The sequence below is a fragment of the Zonotrichia albicollis genome, chromosome 6, assembly GCF_047830755.1.
Source record: "Zonotrichia albicollis isolate bZonAlb1 chromosome 6, bZonAlb1.hap1, whole genome shotgun sequence".
NCBI classification, from domain to species: Eukaryota; Metazoa; Chordata; class Aves; order Passeriformes; family Passerellidae; genus Zonotrichia; species Zonotrichia albicollis.
The window spans coordinates 49,022,065-49,040,028 of record NC_133824.1 but is presented as its reverse complement, the minus strand read 5'-3'; the positions used below and the strand labels follow the sequence as shown (position 1 = coordinate 49,040,028).

Genomic DNA, 17,964 nt, shown 5'->3' with positions numbered 1-17,964 from the left:
TGCTCCAGCGTGGGGTTCCTCCCACGTGAGAAGTCCTCCTTCTCCAAGGAGCTCTTCAGGCACTGCCCTAGCGTGGGTCCCTTCCACAGGGTCAGGAATAGGCAGCTCCAGCGCGGGCTCCTCTCTCCCCATTTCCTGCCAGGACCCTGCTCCAGCACAGGCTCCCTGTGGGGCCACAGCCTCCTTCGGGCATGCCTCTGCTCTAGGGTGGGCTCCTCCATGGGCTGCCGGTGAACCTCTGCTTCCCTACAGCCCCCTGCTACCAAAGCGGTGCCACACAAAGCCAATACAGAGGGGAAACATGGGATGTAAACGCAGGAAGGTGGAGGATGGGGGAAATCTGGCTGGGGGGAAATCGGCTGCTGGTTGTCCTGGGTTTTTATACTTGAAGTGGAGCACTGGGCTCAGAACCCAACAGGCACACCACTTCTGCTGTCACCCCTGTTCCACAGTGGATCCCATTGCCACCTGTGGATTGACAGCACTGGAATTTTGAACCAAAACCTGCTGCCGCCCTCAGAGGACATTTCCCATCACATCCTACCTTGCCGTTGCCCTGGGCTTCCCTCCAGGCAGCTGTACTCCTTTGGAGCCTTCACACACAGCGACAGCTCCCTCCCTGCTCTCAGCTTGTCCATCCTCTGCCTCTGGGACAGACCCAACACCGGAGGCAGGAGAGTCAGGCATGGTGATCCTGGTGTCCACTGCAGGATTTTGCTGTGGATACCGCACAGAGAACAATCCTCTGTCCCAGCATCTCCTGGGTGTCTGTGTCACCTCCAGCCCTGCCCTCCCTCATGGCCAGGATCCGTGGGGACAGCACAGGCCAAGCCCATGCTCTGAAGTCTGGGAACGGAGTGTCCGGGATGTTTGTGTCTCTGGTTGCAACCTTTGCTATCTTCAGAGAACTTTTGGGAGGAGGGGAAAGATCTTCAGCACACCAGATGTAATTAGTCTTTGTAATTATTAACCCCCAAGGCTTGGCCAGCAGCAACAGAGGGTCCTTGGATTAGAAAGGTAGAAGTGCTTCCAGGAACCAACAAAGGCAGGGAGGATGAGAACTGATAGTGCTGACAGGAAGCTTTGAGAGGGACATGCTGAATCCCAGCCACTCGAAAAAGTAACTTGTCATAAGGGGGAGAGTAGCATGCGCTCCCTACTTCTTCCCAGAAGAGAAGCAGGCAAGGAAAAAGGGGAAAGTGGAAATAAAAGGAAGGGAAATGACAGGGAAGGAAAGGGGAAGAAAAAGAAAAAGCCAGACAGATGCTGGGAAGGGAAGGAAGAACAGGCATTATCTTTGAGTTTGGAAAGCAAAATCTGACTTGCTGACACCCCTTACCCAGCAAACTCAAACCAGATGGTATTGCCATGGAAAGGAGAACAAATGGCCTGAAACTCCAGGCTCCATCCAGCCCCTCCTGGCTGGCTCCTTGGCCGTGCCACATGTTTGCTCAGCTGGCTGCAAGGGCTGCAGCAAGGCTCCTCTGGGGTCTCTGATTTCCAGCACCAGCATGTTTGATCTTTGGCACCTAATCCCCACCACAATTCCTAAGGCAAGAGACAAGGGACCTCACTAAGGACCCTTCCCTCATTTTCATACTATATGCACTGAACTGTGCAACATCAGAGGCAAAGTGAGAGATTTGTCACCTCGCAAGCCCCTAAAAGCAAAATGCAAAGGGTCAGATGGAACTTGGCACAGGCACCCTCAGCTCTCAGGGCAGCAAGAATTAGTGAGGAATTCTGCAGCATGAGGGGAACAAGCCTGGGGGTCCTCACAGAAGCACTGCAGGGTCACTGCATCATCTTCAAACATTTCTGGCCAGTCAAACCTCTGAGTAAATCCTGTCCATGAAAAACAGCATCTCCCTAGACACTTCCCAGTTCATTTTTTAAAAAAATTACATCACATTTCAAGGAAGAATGTAGTTTGCAGAGACACCTCTGATGCCAGCTGCCTCTGTGTCTATCCCAGCACTGAAACTGGAGAAGGAAAAGGGATTTCACCAAACTTTGGGACCCGCTATCCCTAAAAGCACCCACTGTTCTCTGGGAGAGAGCAAGGAGGGCACTGTGCCTTTCCCAGCCAGCTGCTGCTAACTCAGCACTGAGAGAGGCCCTTTGGCATTCCCAAAGCAGGGATTCAACTCCCAGCACAGCAATTCAATCTCTACATCTTTAGCATGGAGAAAACGAGGATGATTCCAGGGCTCTGAGGCTGAGGATGGATGTCAGCACCTCTTTGCCTCCTGCTCTGCTGAGCAAGGCAGGCTTTCAGACAATGCTCCTTCTCAGGGTCAAGGCCACAGGAGATGTGGAAAGAGATCCAAGCAGCTCTGCCACGCTGGTAGCCCCTCAGTTATTTACTTTAATATTAAATTCCACACATATTTCCTACTGTCCCAAGGGCAGCTGTGGAGCACATGAGCTGCCAGCAGAGCTGCTCTCAGAGGAGGGCAGCAGAGGCCCCCAGATGCCAGCACATCCCTCCACAAACAGCAGGACACTCAGGGGGTTGTTGTTCCATGTCCCCAGGAGCAGCCAAACTGCTCCCAACAGCTGCAGCAAATGTCTCCCCTGAAGCATTTTGGTCCCCCTGCTGTGTGTGGGGATGAGGGTTCAGGCACTAAGACCCTCGAGATCTATCTCAGCCTGCCTGTTCAGCAATTCCAGCCCTGGAAGTGGATGGACCACATTCCCTCCAGAGAGGGTCCCCCTGCTCTCATGTCCCTTCACAGAGCACTGATCCCACGTTTTAAACCATGCTCTCCCTGCCACTGGCAGCAATTCCCAGACTGCACCAGAAATCCCACATCAGGCACATGCCAGGCAGCACCTGCTCCAGAGGAGCAGTGAAACAACTCACTCCCCTTGTCAAGGATCAGACACAGGAAAGACAAAACTAGAGCTGGGACAAACTGATTCCAACTACTGATGTTAAGTAAGTGTCAAAGACAAAGCACAGGAGAAAGTTGGTTATTACAGGAGCCTGAGTCTCCAGCTGCTGTTACCTGCAAGGATCAGAGCTGTGCTCCCTCTCCAGTGTCCCACAGCTGCCTAAACGATGGAAGACCAGTTAATTAAGAAAAGATTTTGATTCAGAGTCTCATGGAAGAGGAATGTCATTAAGACCTGAGCAGAAGCACTGAGGAGGTAGTAGAAGGGAAGGACAGTCACAATTGGGAAGGAGCAGAAAAGGGACTAAGAACCCTGGGAAGAAAGAGGGAAGGATTTCCCTGTCTTAGTGGAAGTTTGAGGGCAAGGCAAGGACCAATGTTTCCCAGGATGTCATGCAAGGAAGCACAGTGACAGCTCTCAAGCACTGCTGGAAAAGCAACAGCAAAAGAAAGCAAACACATGGAAAGAGTCTCAGAAAACCAGTGGCAGAGTGGAAATCCCCATCATCCAAACCACAGCCAGAAGAGGTGGCAGACTCATCCAGGAACAGTGAGGGACGATATGGAAACATCCTGTGAGAGCCAGGCAGAGCATGGTCCAGGTGTTTCACTGACGTAGGGAAGAGAGGGCAGCCCCCAAGTGCACCATGTTTTACAGCCTTGGTGGAAAATTCCAGCCCTACATAATCTCCTGGGGTTCCTGTAAGATTGTGACACGGAGAGAGGGACCAAACAGGAAAGAATTAGAGGAAAAATGCCTCTCTTCTGGCAGCCACCATGGCTGTGCCAGGAGTTAGCAGCAGCGGAGCAGCCAGCCCTGCCTCCCCCTCCTCCGGCCGCCTCTATAAACACGCAGGGCTTACTCAGAAGATTAGGAGGGAACAGGGCAAAAGACAACAGAGTCTCTTTTGTAATGAGGAGGGATTACGGCATCAAGTGACCGGCTGCAGCTCCCAAGTGGGTCTCAGGCTCCTTAGCACACCGTGTGGGGCAGGTCCAATCCCCCTATGAGCCAAGGGGGCACGAGGATGCAGGCGGTGGCCCGGGCCACAAAGGACCCAGCAGGGACACGTGCAGGACCAAACCTCCCCAGCCTCCAGCACGGCTCAGGAGCCCATGACTGTGAGTATCTGGTCCTCCTAACAACAGCAGGAGGATCACTCTTTCCTGCAGAGATCCATCTTCCTGCCTATCCGTGACCTCCTCTGGCTCCATCCCTCTGCTCTGTCTGCTCGTTGTCAGTCTCTGCAATACCTGCTAGGATCTGTTTGTGGTGGGTGATGCACCTGATGTCCCAGAATCTTGCTTGCTGTGGGCTCCCACAACTGAATTCCAGGTCAGTCGACTTCCAGGTGTGTTGGTTAGTCCAGAGGGATGAGCAGGGGATGCAGGCAGTGGCAGGCAGCAGCTCCCTGGGTGGGCTCTTCCAGCCCATCCTGACTCCGGTGTGCCAGTGAGCCACCTCCCATGGACCTCAGCCACTAATGGAATGTGCCAGCTGCCCAGTGACATCCCAGGGCAGCCCAGCACAGGCTGGCAGGTGGGCAGGGAGGTGCCTTACCCATCCAGGGCTGGAGGGAAAAGCACTGGGAAAAGCCCCATAAACCACACAGGAGCAGAACACAGTAGAGGTGGGTGACATCCATTATTTACATGGCCAAGAGCTGGAGTTTTCCTTCTTTGGTAAAAAAGGGAATCTGAATTTGAATTACGCAACAAAGAATCTCCCTGAGTGCTTTCGAGCCCTAAAGCCCAGAGAAGAGATGCAGCTTTGTGTAAGGGGCCCCAAAAATACATGGGGTTTTGGGCATGCTTTTCTCTTCTGGGCAGCCTGTGGGTTCAACTTCTGGGGCAGTTATAACCTACTGTTCCAAGTTCTGTACCCAGAAATCCATATGGAATGGACACGAGGATTTACTGAAATGGGCATTTGTGCAGCTGGGGACAGGGACAGCTCTGCTCCTCTGTATCACCCTTAAGAAAGGACTCAGGGACCTAAGTTACAACAGGGAAATCCAAAGGAGGAGTAGCACCAAAAAGCCAAACCCAGGACAAAGATGTTGCCCAAAAACCCAGACTTTGCTGGTTTTCTTCACAGCAGCAGCTTACTGGGACCTGAATTGTCCCCACCTAAATGTAAATCTTTCACTGGGATGCTTAAATGAGAAACAAATGAGGAATGTGGGCCCAAACTTACCTGCCTGCAGCTGCTTCAGGGTGTGACTGTCCTCTGAAGTGCTTCTTCATCCCCATCATTCAGGGAAGAGCCCAAGGCCCCATAATCATTAACATTATTACCTCTGTTAAATAGCAATGCCTGGTGACATGTTAGGATTCAGAAATACCAATAGTTCACACTGGATAATTATTTCTAACCCGAGAAATTATTCACCAATCTGCCTGGCATGGATAACACTGGTGTCTTGTTTGTTGGGGTGTTTTTAAAATAAATTCAGGTTTATGCAACTATGAGCCTGACTACCACTTGATTATAAAGAATTATTTATGCAAGTTAGACTAGAAGTGAAATGGGGCTGCTGCATGTCTGGGGAGCACTTCAGGAGCCTGAATGCCTATTTTTCAGCCACTGTAATTTGTTATGCAACATATGGCTGAAGGAGAGGGGAGGTGGAGCTGCTGGAATTTGGGCCCTATGAGCCTGGCTGAACTCCATCCCACAGATCTCCAACAGGGAAGGCTGCTCTGCCTACATGACTAGGACCAGCAGAGTACAGATAGCTATCCTTGCTGGGATACCTTCTTCTGGATCAGTCCCAATAAATTTTTCTGGGGTTTTTCCTTTCCTTTGGGTTGGGGTTTTTGTTTTCCCAGCAGTATTTCAGGAAGATGCTTCCCAGCAAGTAGGTTTACAGAAACATATTTGGAATAAAAACTATATTAAGAAAATTACTGGGCTAAGCATAAACTTTGCAGTGTGTGACCCTGAGATTAATCTTACCACAAGTGTTCTGTGGAAGGGGTTGGCACATGAGCTTTGGCCTCTTCAGCCAACCAGCCCCACTTGAATGCTGACAAAAATCAAACACTAAAAACAAAGGGATCCACCAGAAAATACAAATCCTTGGTCACTATAACCAGCTCAAGGACAGAGAAAAGATGGCAAACCCATCAAATTAATTGCCTGCTGTCAATTTCCTCCTGGTTTTCTGTGCTGCTGCCTTCATCTTACCCAGCTTTTGCTCTCAGCTCATTCTGTTTTCTCCTTCTTTTCCATCTTGCTTGGTGGGAAACATGGGATGTCCCTGTGTCTCCTCCTGCTCAAGCTCCAAGCCCTGCTTGTCGTGTGCCTGCACAGGAGCTGTGATGACAGTGACCTACACCAACCGCGTGGCTGATGCCCGCCTGGGCACCTTCTCCCAGCTCCTGCTCCAATGGAAGGGCAGCATCTACAAACTGCTCTACTCCGAGTTCCTCATCTTCATCTCGCTCTACTTCACCATCAGCCTTGTCTACAGGTGAGCAACTTCACGCCCACAGCCTGGCCTGGGGAATGATATGGGAGAAACACAGGCTTGGGGCAGGGATCCTGCTGGACAGGCACTTGCCAGACTCTGTTCACAGGAGGGAAGGGGAGGGGGGAAAGGAGAGGGAGAGCTGCTTCTGTTTGTCCCTTTTAGGCTGATCCTGAGCGAGAGCCAAAGGCTGATGTTCGAGAAGCTGGCACTGTACTGCAACAGCTACGCTGAGCTAATCCCCGTGTCCTTCGTGCTGGGTAAGGAGCTGACTGGAGTCCAGCAGGGAGGGGAATGGGACAGCATTTCTTCTCCTTGGTTCGGCAGAGCAGGTCCCTCCCTCTGCCTTTGTAAAACTCCTCACGTGGGAGGAGTGTCCCATATCTGTGAGTGTTCCCTAGCACAGGAGGACAAGCTCCAAGTGGCACCAGATATGCCCAGGGAATCTGTGGCTGCCTCACCCCTGGAAGTTTTCAAGGCCACACTGGGTGGAGCTCTGAGCAACCTAGTCTGGTGGAAGATGTCCCTGTCCAGAGTAGGGGATTGGAATGAGATCTTTAAGGTTGCTTCATAGAATCAGAACAGTTTAGGTTGGAAGGGAAGTATGAAATCCAGCCTCCTTTGAGCTTGGAGGACTGAATTCCCCTCCAGACATTGCTGCACCCCTACCTGTGTCAGCAAAAGAAGAGATCAGAGTGGGAGGAAGAAGCCCTTTTCAGATGCCTGACTCTCTCAGCTCCCCTCTAGGTTTCTATGTGGCCCTAGTGGTGTCCCGCTGGTGGGCCCAGTACGAGAGCATCCCATGGCCAGACCGGATCATGAACCTGGTGTCCTGCAACGTGGATGGGGAGGACGAGTACGGGAGGCTCCTGCGCCGCACCCTGATGCGCTACAGCAACCTGGTCAGCGTGCTGATCCTGCGCTCCGTCAGCACCGCCGTCTACAAGCGCTTCCCCAGCATGGAGCACGTCGTGAGGGCAGGTCAGCACTGCTCCTTGCTGCTCCTACAGGGGCAGGGGGCCCTGGGAAAGCTTCTGTGGAAATGGGGTGGTGTTGTTCCCTCAGGGCAGGTGGGAATTCAAGCCCCAAGTCTCCAAGCTTAATTTCAGGGCACACTGCATCTTCTTGGGAAATGCTCCTCGAGGTGCAGCAGAGTTCCCAGTCCAGCCACATTGTCTGGGTTCCCTTGGCAATCCACAGAGATGTGATATAGTTAAGCCTCCTAAAAAGAAAAGGCACTTCAGGGGCACAAATTATCCCATTCTCAACAAGTATCTATGGACACCAGGCAGCTGCACCTCCAGCAGTGCTTTATCTCCCTGATGGCTCTTATCTGATGTGCTGCAGACATCCAAAGTGAAATCCCATTATCTCACCTCCATGACTCAATGTTTTAACAGGGAGACTTATCCTTCTGCATGTCTCCCCAAATTTTGAGTTTTTACTGGGATTTTTAGGGAGAGCCAAGGCATCCACCTGAAATTCTGATGTTTTCATTCCAGACCAGATCAGTTCCTTGTGCCCTCTATCTCCATCCCTCTCCCAGCTGCTCTTTCCCATCCAGGCCTCATGACACCAGAAGAGCACAAGAAGTTTGAGAGCTTGAATTCTCCCCACAACAAGTTCTGGATTCCGTGCGTGTGGTTCTCCAACCTGGCTGTGAAGGCAAGGAATGACGGGAGGATCCGGGACAGCGTGCTGCTCCAAGGCATCCTGAATGTGAGTGACAGAGGGGACAGGCAGGGCTTTGAGATATTGGAGAACAGGGGGCACCTGTGAAACAAGTCCTTGACACATTCCAGAACAGCCAATGCCAGTGGAGGTTTCTAGGATCCAGATGGAAAGCCGCAAGGAAGAAGACATCTGAAGTCTAGGGGAGGTCAAAAACATCCTCAACAACTGAGGTCCTGTAGAAAACATGGCTATTAAAAACTCTTAGATAGTTTTGGGCAACAGGCCATACTCCACAGGCAAGACCTGGCAATAATCCCTGCCCAGCTGCACAGAAAAAGGCTCTGGAGCAGCTCATCCTTCTTGGTATTCATGTGCAGAGAAAGTCACGTGGTTTCTGCTGCCTGGAGCGGGATTCATCTCCCCAGAGAGAGAGAAACCTCCCCCTGGGATATTTATCTATAGACAGGAGAGAGAAATGGATGCTCCTGAGGGCATTCTTGACCTCACCTCTTGGCTGCTCATTTTGGAAGGAGAAACTCTGCTGTGAAGCGAGCTAGGAGGGATCTTGGGCTTAGGGGGAGACACCCAGGCAGCAGGGAATTCCTCCAAGGATGAGACTGAGCCCCCCTTCCAGAGAAGGTATAAGCAGAAAGGAAAGGGCTGGAGCAATGGAGGACAGGGGTGCTGAAGAGGCTCTGCAAGGAGATGGGAAGTTATCCTGACATGCCATTCCCTTTTCCCTGCTGCAGGAGCTCAACACCTTGCGCAGCCAGTGTGGGAAACTCTACGGATACGACTGGATCAGCATTCCCCTGGTCTACACCCAGGTGAGAAGGGAATCCCCACAGCCACTGCCCCACCACTGCCCCTGCACATCCCCACTTACACCCACACCTGGAATGGTTTGGGTTGGAAGGGATCATAAAGCTCATCCTGGGACACCTTCCACTATCCCAGGTTGCTCCAAGCCCTGTCCAACCTGGCCTTAGGCGCTTCCAGGGCTGGGGCAGCCACAGCTTCTCTGGAAAACCTGTGCCAGGGACTCACACCTTCTTAGTAAGGAATTGTTCCTCATATCTAATCTGAACATGCCCTCTTATCAGTTTAAAACCATTGTTCCTTGTGCTGTCACTACCCACACCTCTGTAAAAAGTCCCTCTCTTTCCTTTCCATAAGCTCCTTTAAGGTACTGGAAGCCCACAGCCTCCCCAGAACCTCATTTGCAGGCTGAACAGGCCCAGCTCTCTCAGCCTATCTTTGTAGAAGTGCTTCATAACTGACCCACCCATGAAAAATGCAGGTTATTCTTGAATGCCTCGCCCCCACACATCATCTCTCTTCTATTGGTACCTCAGCACACACCCAGCCCAGCCTAACTCAGACACATCCACCTCTCCAGAAATAACCTCTATCCAGGGCTAACAAATCCCCACAGATCCATGGAAAACAGAAACACACAGACACAGTCCCTGCAGCACCTTGCAGGGATCACATCCCGGGCAAGATCCCAGGAGGTTGTGCCAGGCGTGTACTCAGCTGTTTATCAGCCCAGGCAGACACTTTGGCACCACCTTGCTCCTTTGTCTTCTACAATCCAACTGCTCAGATAACAGGGATGCCCTTCACCATGAAACAGGAGCTGTTGCTGCTGCTCTGGCACTGCCAGAGGTTAATGGGGAACATGTAAAGTGTATTCCTGTTTTGAACCCACCATTTATATCAAGGGACCACGCGAGAGTCTTGGTTACTTTTAATTTGAAAAGGGGAAGTTTCCAGTCCTGTGGTGACATGGAAAGCACAAAGCTCAGCATTGCCTAAAATCTAGGCAGGCAAATATTAATAAAAGCTCAGCATGAAGAGAAGGAAGGAAGGAGCAAATAGCAATGCCAGGGTTCCCTTCCTGGACTGGGAAGCAGCCTGCCAGCATGGACTGAGCCATGAGACGGCTTCCAGCCCACTCAGGATGTCACGTGCTTGCTGCTGCCACTGGCCTGTGACACCTGCACAGATACCATTCCAGGGACAGCACACAGTGTAGGTGAGAGCTGCAGGGAAAAGGGAATGTCTGTAGCTTTTTGTAGGGAAATGAATCCTCCAGCAAAAAGCCTGTCAGAACTGAATCCAAGGCTTCCCAGAGGCTACAGAGCTTGGCCTTGGAGCTGTGTGGGGTGGAACTGAAGGGAGATGCTGGGAACTCATGCTGCCCTGGTGTGTCCCTTGGCATCCTTCCCAGGTGGTGACCGTGGCTGTTTACAGCTTCTTCCTGGCCTGTCTGATTGGGAGGCAGTTCCTGGATCCAGAGAAAGCATATCCTGGCCATGAGCTGGATCTCTTTGTGCCTGTCTTTACATTTTTGCAATTCTTCTTCTATGCTGGCTGGTTAAAGGTAAGTCCCAGAAAGCATGGCTGGAGCTGGAATCTGACCCAGCCAAGGGTTTTTCCCAGTGTGAGCTCACCAGGAACCCTGCTGTGTTCTTTGATCTATAGGCAATAACAGGAAGCCAAGAGGGGCTGAGGAAGTGCCAGGACTTTCTAATTTTCCAACTGTCTCATTCTGGACACCAGCTGCACTTTTCCTAGGCTTTGGTCCTGACTAGAGGGGAAAAAGGAGCTCCTTAAGTTGCAGGAGGGTTGTGTGAGCAGGGAGGAGATATTATAAATTCTAATGTCTCCCAGCCTCTGGAATGCTTCCACTTTTAACCCACCCCCATTTGGGAAGAAAAACATGGCTTGGAATTCAAGGGACATCACACCTGACTTCTCTCTGCAGGGAAAGGGACAGGGATGACAATGGTGACCTTTGCTGTGTGCTCTCCACATGCAGGTGGCTGAGCAGCTCATCAACCCTTTTGGGGAGGACGATGATGACTTTGAAGCCAACTGGCTCATTGACAGGAACCTGCAGGTAAAGGGGAGGAAGATCTGCCAGTTGAGCCTCACCTGAAGAGGAGCATCAAGGCAGGACAGTGACCAAGCTCTCCTGCAACACCTCTGCCTCCAATGGGAGACCCTCCCAATCCACAGCAGGGAATTTGGGGCTTCTGGCATGTCTTTGTACACAGAGGCTGCCTGCAGCTTCAGTCCATGCTCTGGCACATGGGATAGATCAAGGCTGCTTGTTTCAGGCCTCGGCTGCCTTTGAATGACATCATTCCTGCCCCTCCTTGCTTTCCTGCCCTGAGTCCATCTGAAACTGCCTGCTCTGCTTTCTGCCATGCAATAACGATGTACCTCCCCACCCTTCTGTCCTAGTGAGTCTGTTGCTTTCCTCTCTCCTTCAGCACCACTTTCCTTTCAATTAATCAAATCTCAGTGTGAGAAACAACCAAAATGACAGGAAACCACAGCAACCCCATCCACTTGCCTGGTTTCCGTGCTGCACCGCTTCCTCCAGCTCCGTGTTCCTTTGTCCCTTGGTAACAGGCACACAAAATGCTCCTCACTCACCCTGTGTGACATTCCTGCTGTCCCCCGCAGGTCTCCCTCATGGCAGTGGATGAGATGCACCAGGATTTACCCATTCTGGAGAAGGACCTGTACTGGAACGAGCCTGACCCCCAGCCACCCTACACCGCGGCCACAGCTGAGTACAAGCGCCCGTCCTTCCTGGGCTCCACTTTTGACATCAGGTGAGTGCAGGGACAGAGTGTCACAACACCTGGATCAGGTCTCATGTAGGACATTGCACTTGAGGAGCTTTTAGGTTCATCCACAACAGCCAACATTCTCCATGGAAAATGGAGAACATCCTTTCCTCGCTCACCTGTATTATGAGCTTCCCTCTTTTGGGGGGGCTAGTGGCAATACAGGGAGAGGCTTGCCACTGGCAGCAGCATTCCCAGCGCTGCTCACCCCTCCAGCAGATCCCCCCCTCCCTCTGTGGTTCTGTAACAGTCCATTTTGCCTTTCCCAGCATGCAGAAGGAAGAGATGGAGTTCCAGCCCCTGGAGCAGATTAAAGAGAATGAGGAGGCCAACCACTCCACTCCCTTGCTGGGACACCTGGGCCGCCTCCTGGGTGTCCAGTCCCCAAACTTCTCCAGGTCCTCTTCCCGGATGAACCTGCTGCGCCGGCGAGGAGATCCCACGTCGCCCTTCTCCCATTACACCTACCAGGACATGGGGAAGGCTGGAAGCCCTTGTGGCATCAGTCAGCCAAGGGGGGACTCCCAGGAGCAGTGGGACAGCGAAGAGGGAAAACTGAGGGAGTTTGATGCTTTCATGTCCACGCCCTTTTACGAGAGGCCTGGCTTCTACAGCGCTCCACAGACGCCCATCAGCTCCATCCCCATGATTTTCCCTTCCCGGCGCCCAGGGCGCAAGAAGCCACCGGCGCTCTCCAGCATTGCTGCGTGCTCCACTTCCCTTCGGGATGTCATTGTCAACGCCTCCCCTTCCAGGGCCAGCGATGTGGACAAGAGTCAGAGCTCCCTGGGCTCTGCTGCAAAGGAAACCTTTGTTTGGCCAACCGAGCGGAGTAAAGGCCCTGATTTTGTGGCCGTGACAGTAGAAGAAGGAAAGAGCAGCTCCAGGGAAGCTGCCACCACAGGAAGTCCAGGAGCGCAGTCCACAGCATCCAACAGCCCCAAATTCCCCTTCCTGCCAGAGCCTCCTGAGCATGAGAAGCACGGCAGCTTCAAAAGCCTGAAGAGCTCCAAAGCCTCACGCCCACCCTGGCTAAACCTGGAGAGCACAGCCTCGGCCACTCCCAATTCGGAGCATTCCAGTGCCTTTCACACCCCCAGCAACAAAACCCCTGGAGGCAGCGCCTCCCTCTGCTTCTCCTTCACTCCCGTCACCTCTCCAGTGCTGGAAAGGTCCCACAAGGGCAACCTGGGCCCTGAGGCTCGCAGCCTGAGTTTGGAAGATGCAGCCAGCGCTCCAGAGCAGCACCCAGAGGTTTCCAGGAACATGAGAGACACTGGGAATGGAAACACCAACCCTCCAGCTCCCAAAGAGCCCAGGAGAGCAGAGAGTCCATCCCCCAATGACTCTGGAATCTCCCTAGCAGAGGGTGACTACGTGGGGCTGATGGAGGTGATCCTGGAGGCCAGTGAAAGCCCAGGGGAGGAGCAGATGGACCAGTACAGCTAAAGGGGAATCCATGGATCCATGGGATACCTGCCTTATCCTGGCACTCACCCAACACAGAGGTGCTGGACATGCAGCTGGAGCTCAGCCTGGGCTGAAACCAGCACTAAGGACATGCTGCTCCTGGCCTCAGCTACAGCAGCAGACACAACTCATGTTGCAAGAACAAAAGCACCAAAAAACCCAACCTGTAGCAAAAGAACACGACTTTGAGTGTTAAATATTGCAGAAACCAGCCTGACCAGCCAGTTGTACCCCAGAACAGGAGCATAGTTAATGTGGCTACTTCTCTCCTCACAGCAAGAATGAGAGCTTGAGGCCTTTCTCAGGCAGGACTTGCACTCCTAACAAGATAGTCCAGGCAAAAGTAAGGGACTGAATCAAGTCCCATCACTTGTGATGCAGACCCACAGTGCTTCTTCCAGTCCTGTCTGGCAAGTATTTTCCAGTACTGGGATAAGGCAAGGTAAGGCCTTGCCAGCACAGGCAGCTGCAGTATCTGCCCAGCACATTGCTTCCTTCTGAAGTTCCACGTCTCCCACCAGGAATTTGACAGTGCTCAGAGAAAGCTGGATGGCAGCAGACAACACTCAGCTGATATTTACTGCCCACTCTCAGAAAATAAAAAGTGAGGCTCAAGCCCAGGACCTTGGTTTCGTTTCCTCATTTTAGTTCCCTGCAAGGAATTTAAAGAAACCACAGAGATTTTCCCACTTCTGCCTTCAGCAGCAGCTGCAAATCCCCCATGTCACACAACAAATTTACCTCCCACTGCCTTCACTACAGCTGCCTACTCTCCCTCCAAACTAAACAGGAAAAGCCAGCTGGAACCAAGTCACTTTATTGGCTGGAGGGCAGTACATAAAACACGAACAGAACAGGGGATATTTGGTACAGAGTATGGAACTGTTTAGCTAAGTAACTGAAGCTGCATGCATGGCTGGACAGTAAGTAGGAGTCCCACTGAAACCCAGAGCATGGCTCCTGGCAGGGCTTCAGCTGTGGCACTCCCCGAGGGTGTGCTTGTCGAAGAGATACTCTGCCATGCCGTATTTGGGGGCCCCCATCTTCCGCAGGTTGGTCACGTGGTCACCCAGCTCCTTGATGGCTTTCACCTGCTCATCCAGGTAATGGGTCTCAATGAAGTCACACAACTGAAAGGGAGACCAGAGGTTTAAATTCAGGCCTGAAACCCTACTGAGGCTCTCTAAGGGGAGGATGCAGAATTTTCAAGCTGAGAGGAAGCAGCCTCTTGTTTTGTTGCAGAACAAGATCAAAGTGAGCCAGGCTTAGGTAGGCTCATTTGCTCCAGAACCCTGCAGAGCCAGGCAGCTCAGGAAGCCTCTCCTCTTCCTCATGGCAGGAAGCATTAGCCAAGCTCCTGAACAGATCTGAGACACCCCCACTGCACAGCAAACCCACCCACAGCAGTGAGGATTTACTAATCCTCAGTCCCTCTAACTTAGGCAGGGCACTGCCAAGAGTGCCTGGATTCTCACATGTATTAATTTCTTCCTGCTATTAAGCAACTGCAATACAGCCTTGCAAAAAACTTCCATCTGAGAAGAATTCCGTGTTTTCAGACACTGTTCTGAAACACCAGTGCTTTTAATATTCCAAAGCAACTCTGGAATTTTGTGGCAAGAAAGCCCTTGTGACAAAAAGCCTTAAAAAGATGGAGCTCAACCCCCTCAGAAATGGTCTCCATAGAGACTGTTCACAGACACTCCAGAGGGAATAAAGCAGGTCCCTGCCACTTTAAAAATGCTGCTGGAAGGACAGAAGTAACCCCCCCCAAAGGGCTTTGGAAAGGCTGCAGCCCTGGTTCACACCTTTTTTCACCTTTAACAACACCAGGGACACACAGCTCAGCCCCAAAGCCACATCCTTGGACAGCCCCACTGATCCTCAGCAAGTACTCACATGGGGGTCATTCTTCTCGGTGGCCAGTTTGTGCAGCTCCAGCAGTGATTGGTTCACGTTCTTCTCCAGGTGCAGGGCACACTCCATGGCAGTCAGGCCATTCTCCCAGTCATCACGGTCTGGCTTCTGAAAGAGGAAAGCACAGGACATGTTTGCTATAAGAACCCACAGACCAGCAGGGTGGAGAGCTTTTAGGTCACTCTCTATTTAGACCAAGTTTAGGCATTTATGCAAAGTCAAAAGTTTGAAGTGCACCCTCAGAACAGAACTGAGCAAACCATTAAAGTCCCACTTCTCAAAACAGTGCACAGAGCACATCTGCTCTGTGTTAAGTGTAATGATGGTGATGAACCAGTTGCCTTCTAGCTCTGCTCTCACCATACAGCAAACTACCTGCGGCTCAGCACCCTCTCCACACACAAGTACTTCTTAATTAGTCAATCAGCACAAATAATCAAATTGCTCCACATCTCAAATTACTGTGCCTCTCCAGTGTCAGCTGCTGCTCCTTCTGGGGAGGACCCAGAGAGAAGCCCCAGAAGGAGTCCCCAGCTCACCTTGACGTCCTGCAGGAAGATGCGCCCACCTCTCTGGTTCTGCAGCTTCATCAGCTTCTCAGCGTGCTCCCGCTCCTCGTGGGACTGATGCAGGAAGTACTTGGCAAAGTTTTTCAGGGCCACATCATCCCGGTCAAAATAGTAGGACTGAAAAATAAGAGTTCACAGACTCTAAACCTCTGCTTCAGGATGGCTGCATTCCAAGCCCAGGCCAGAAAGGCAGTGTGGAACAATTTTCCCCTCAGTATCATTTGATTTTTTCCAGCTAGGATTAAATTTTAACCTGTACTCCTACCAAGGACACAAATAAAGGGTGTTTGTGTCCTTGGCTCAGTTCCAAAAACAAAAAAATTTGAAACCCCGGAGATATCTGTTCTGAGCACCATTGAACTGCAGCCTTGAAAAGTCTTTTTCACGGAGAAATCTTCCCTTTGTTTGCCTGAGCTTGTTTACAATGACCACATTGCAGGTCAGGGTCATGACTTGCAACATCAGGTACAGGTGAGCCAAGAACTTTTAGGTACTCCTGCAATAAAGTTCTCTTGCTTCACTAGGCTTTCCAGGGATTAGACTAAGGAATACACTTCCTGCTTTTTTTTGTGGGGGAAAAAAAAGTGACATTTAAAATACAAGAGAAATTGAACTACAATATGTATTTAACAGCAACTAAAATATGAATCAAGCTATTTTTCTGGAAGCAAAAAAAACCCAAAAACTAACAGCAATTACAAGCCGTGACACAGCTTGTTGATTCTTTGGTCATTACCAGGATTCAATGGAAAGTTCTGTAGGAACTGCCAATTATTTACCAACCTACTACAGAACTCTCTGCTCTTAGACCAGCGGCCTGGAGGTTCAAGGCAAAACACCTGTGCCTGTGTACCACTATCGCCTCCCAACAGAAGCTCTAAACAGGGCTCAGAACCACATTAACACAGAAAACAAAGCTACAAAATACGTGGCAAAACACGGCACAGTGTCCCTAATAAGTCTCAATGTCCCAGCACGCTCACAGCACCAGGATTGCTGCACAGAGGTCAGGGAACAGCTATAATAGGCGCCTCGGGCCGAAGGAGACATGGAAACACAAGGCCCGAGGAAACCATGGATTCCTACCGATTCCTGGAGGAAAACCCGAGCCTGGGAGGCGAGCACGCCTACGGGAAGGGTGCCAGGAGCCTCCTTAGGCACCTCCCGCTACCCGGCCCGGCCCCGAGGGCAGAGGCGCTGAGCGCGGCTGATAACAGAGCCGCCAAGGGCAACGGCGGCGGGGCCGCGGAGCAGGCGAGATAAAAGCGCCTCACCTACACCCAGGGGGCGGCCCAGACGGGCCCGAACGCAGCGGGGGGGAGGAGGAGGTGGAGAAGAGGAGGAGGAGGAGCTGTGCGCGCAGGCACCGCCCGGCACCCAGGAACCCCCCGCAGAGCAGAGCCCGCGTGTCGCCCCTTTATCCCTCGCAGGACCCTTCCCTCAGCCCGCCGCGCCCGCACCCTTACCATGCTGAGGTACACGTAAGACGCGTAGAGCTCCAGGTTGATCTGGCGGTTGACGGCGGCCTCGCAGTCCTGATGGTAGTTCTGGCGCACCTGAGAGGGGGGCGCTGCCATGGCTGCTCCGGTGGGTGTTGAAGTGACTGTGTAGACGACGGTGTAAAGGGGGTGGCGGCGGGCCCGAGCGCGGCCGGTTCCGTCCAAGCACTGTTGACGCAGGAACCCGCTTCGCTCCGCCGCCGACGCGCTGTGAGGGGAGCCCGCCCGCCGGCGCGCCTTTTATACCGCCGCGCTCCAAGCCACGCCCCCACGAAGGCGCGGGGCGTCCCGGCGCCCTTCTGCTGCCCCGGCGTGACTCAGCACCCGCCCTGGCCACGCCTACAGCGGGGCGGGGCCTGCCCCCCGCGCGCCGCCGTTTCCCGCCGCGCGCGCGCCGTCCATCCCGGAATGGCCCCTGTTGGGAAACCCCCCCAAAACCACCGGGCCCGGCCATTTCCCCTGGAGCGCGCTGCCCAGCCTGCTGCCCTGCCGTGTCCCACGTCCCACATCCCTCCGGGCACCGGGGCTTGGTGACAGTGCCCGAGCCCCCTCTCTGTGAGAAGAAAAAGTTCCTAAAATCCAAGTTAAACCCAGAAACTGAGGGCCACATGTCCAAAGCTTAACCTGTTGGTAATGAGATGAGTATTTCAGCTTTTCAGCTGCTCTTAGTGCTATCCCAGTCACTCGATGTGTGCCATCATTTATTTTCAATAAATTCTTCAGTCATTCAGTTCAGTCATTAATTTACAATAAGCAGTCGAGTCTTTTAGAATCTGCTTTCTTAAATTTTAACCAGATTACAAGGGAATAGAAAATGCTTA

The 17,964-nt window shown here is 52.3% G+C and overlaps 2 protein-coding genes across 2 annotated transcripts; one reads left to right on the top strand and one right to left on the bottom strand.

Annotated features, from left to right (window-relative positions):
- The first annotated feature begins 6,183 nt into the window (after positions 1-6,183).
- On the top strand, positions 6,184-15,739 carry LOC102069780 (bestrophin-1). The gene is made up of 9 exons (XM_005491697.4): positions 6,184-6,373; positions 6,536-6,630; positions 7,118-7,351; positions 7,935-8,089; positions 8,794-8,871; positions 10,278-10,430; positions 10,869-10,949; positions 11,522-11,673; positions 11,958-15,739. The coding sequence occupies exons 1-9, from the start codon at positions 6,222-6,224 to the stop codon at positions 13,135-13,137; spliced, it is 2,280 nt and encodes a 759-aa protein (XP_005491754.3). The 5' UTR covers positions 6,184-6,221; the 3' UTR covers positions 13,138-15,739.
- FTH1 (ferritin heavy chain 1) lies at positions 13,960-17,370 on the bottom strand. Its single transcript, XM_074543711.1, has 4 exons — positions 17,111-17,370; positions 15,615-15,761; positions 15,058-15,183; positions 13,960-14,288 (listed from the first exon to the last, which is right to left on the bottom strand). The coding sequence occupies exons 1-4, from the start codon at positions 17,219-17,221 to the stop codon at positions 14,130-14,132; spliced, it is 543 nt and encodes a 180-aa protein (XP_074399812.1). The 5' UTR covers positions 17,222-17,370; the 3' UTR covers positions 13,960-14,129.
- Positions 17,371-17,964: the final 594 nt, after the last annotated feature.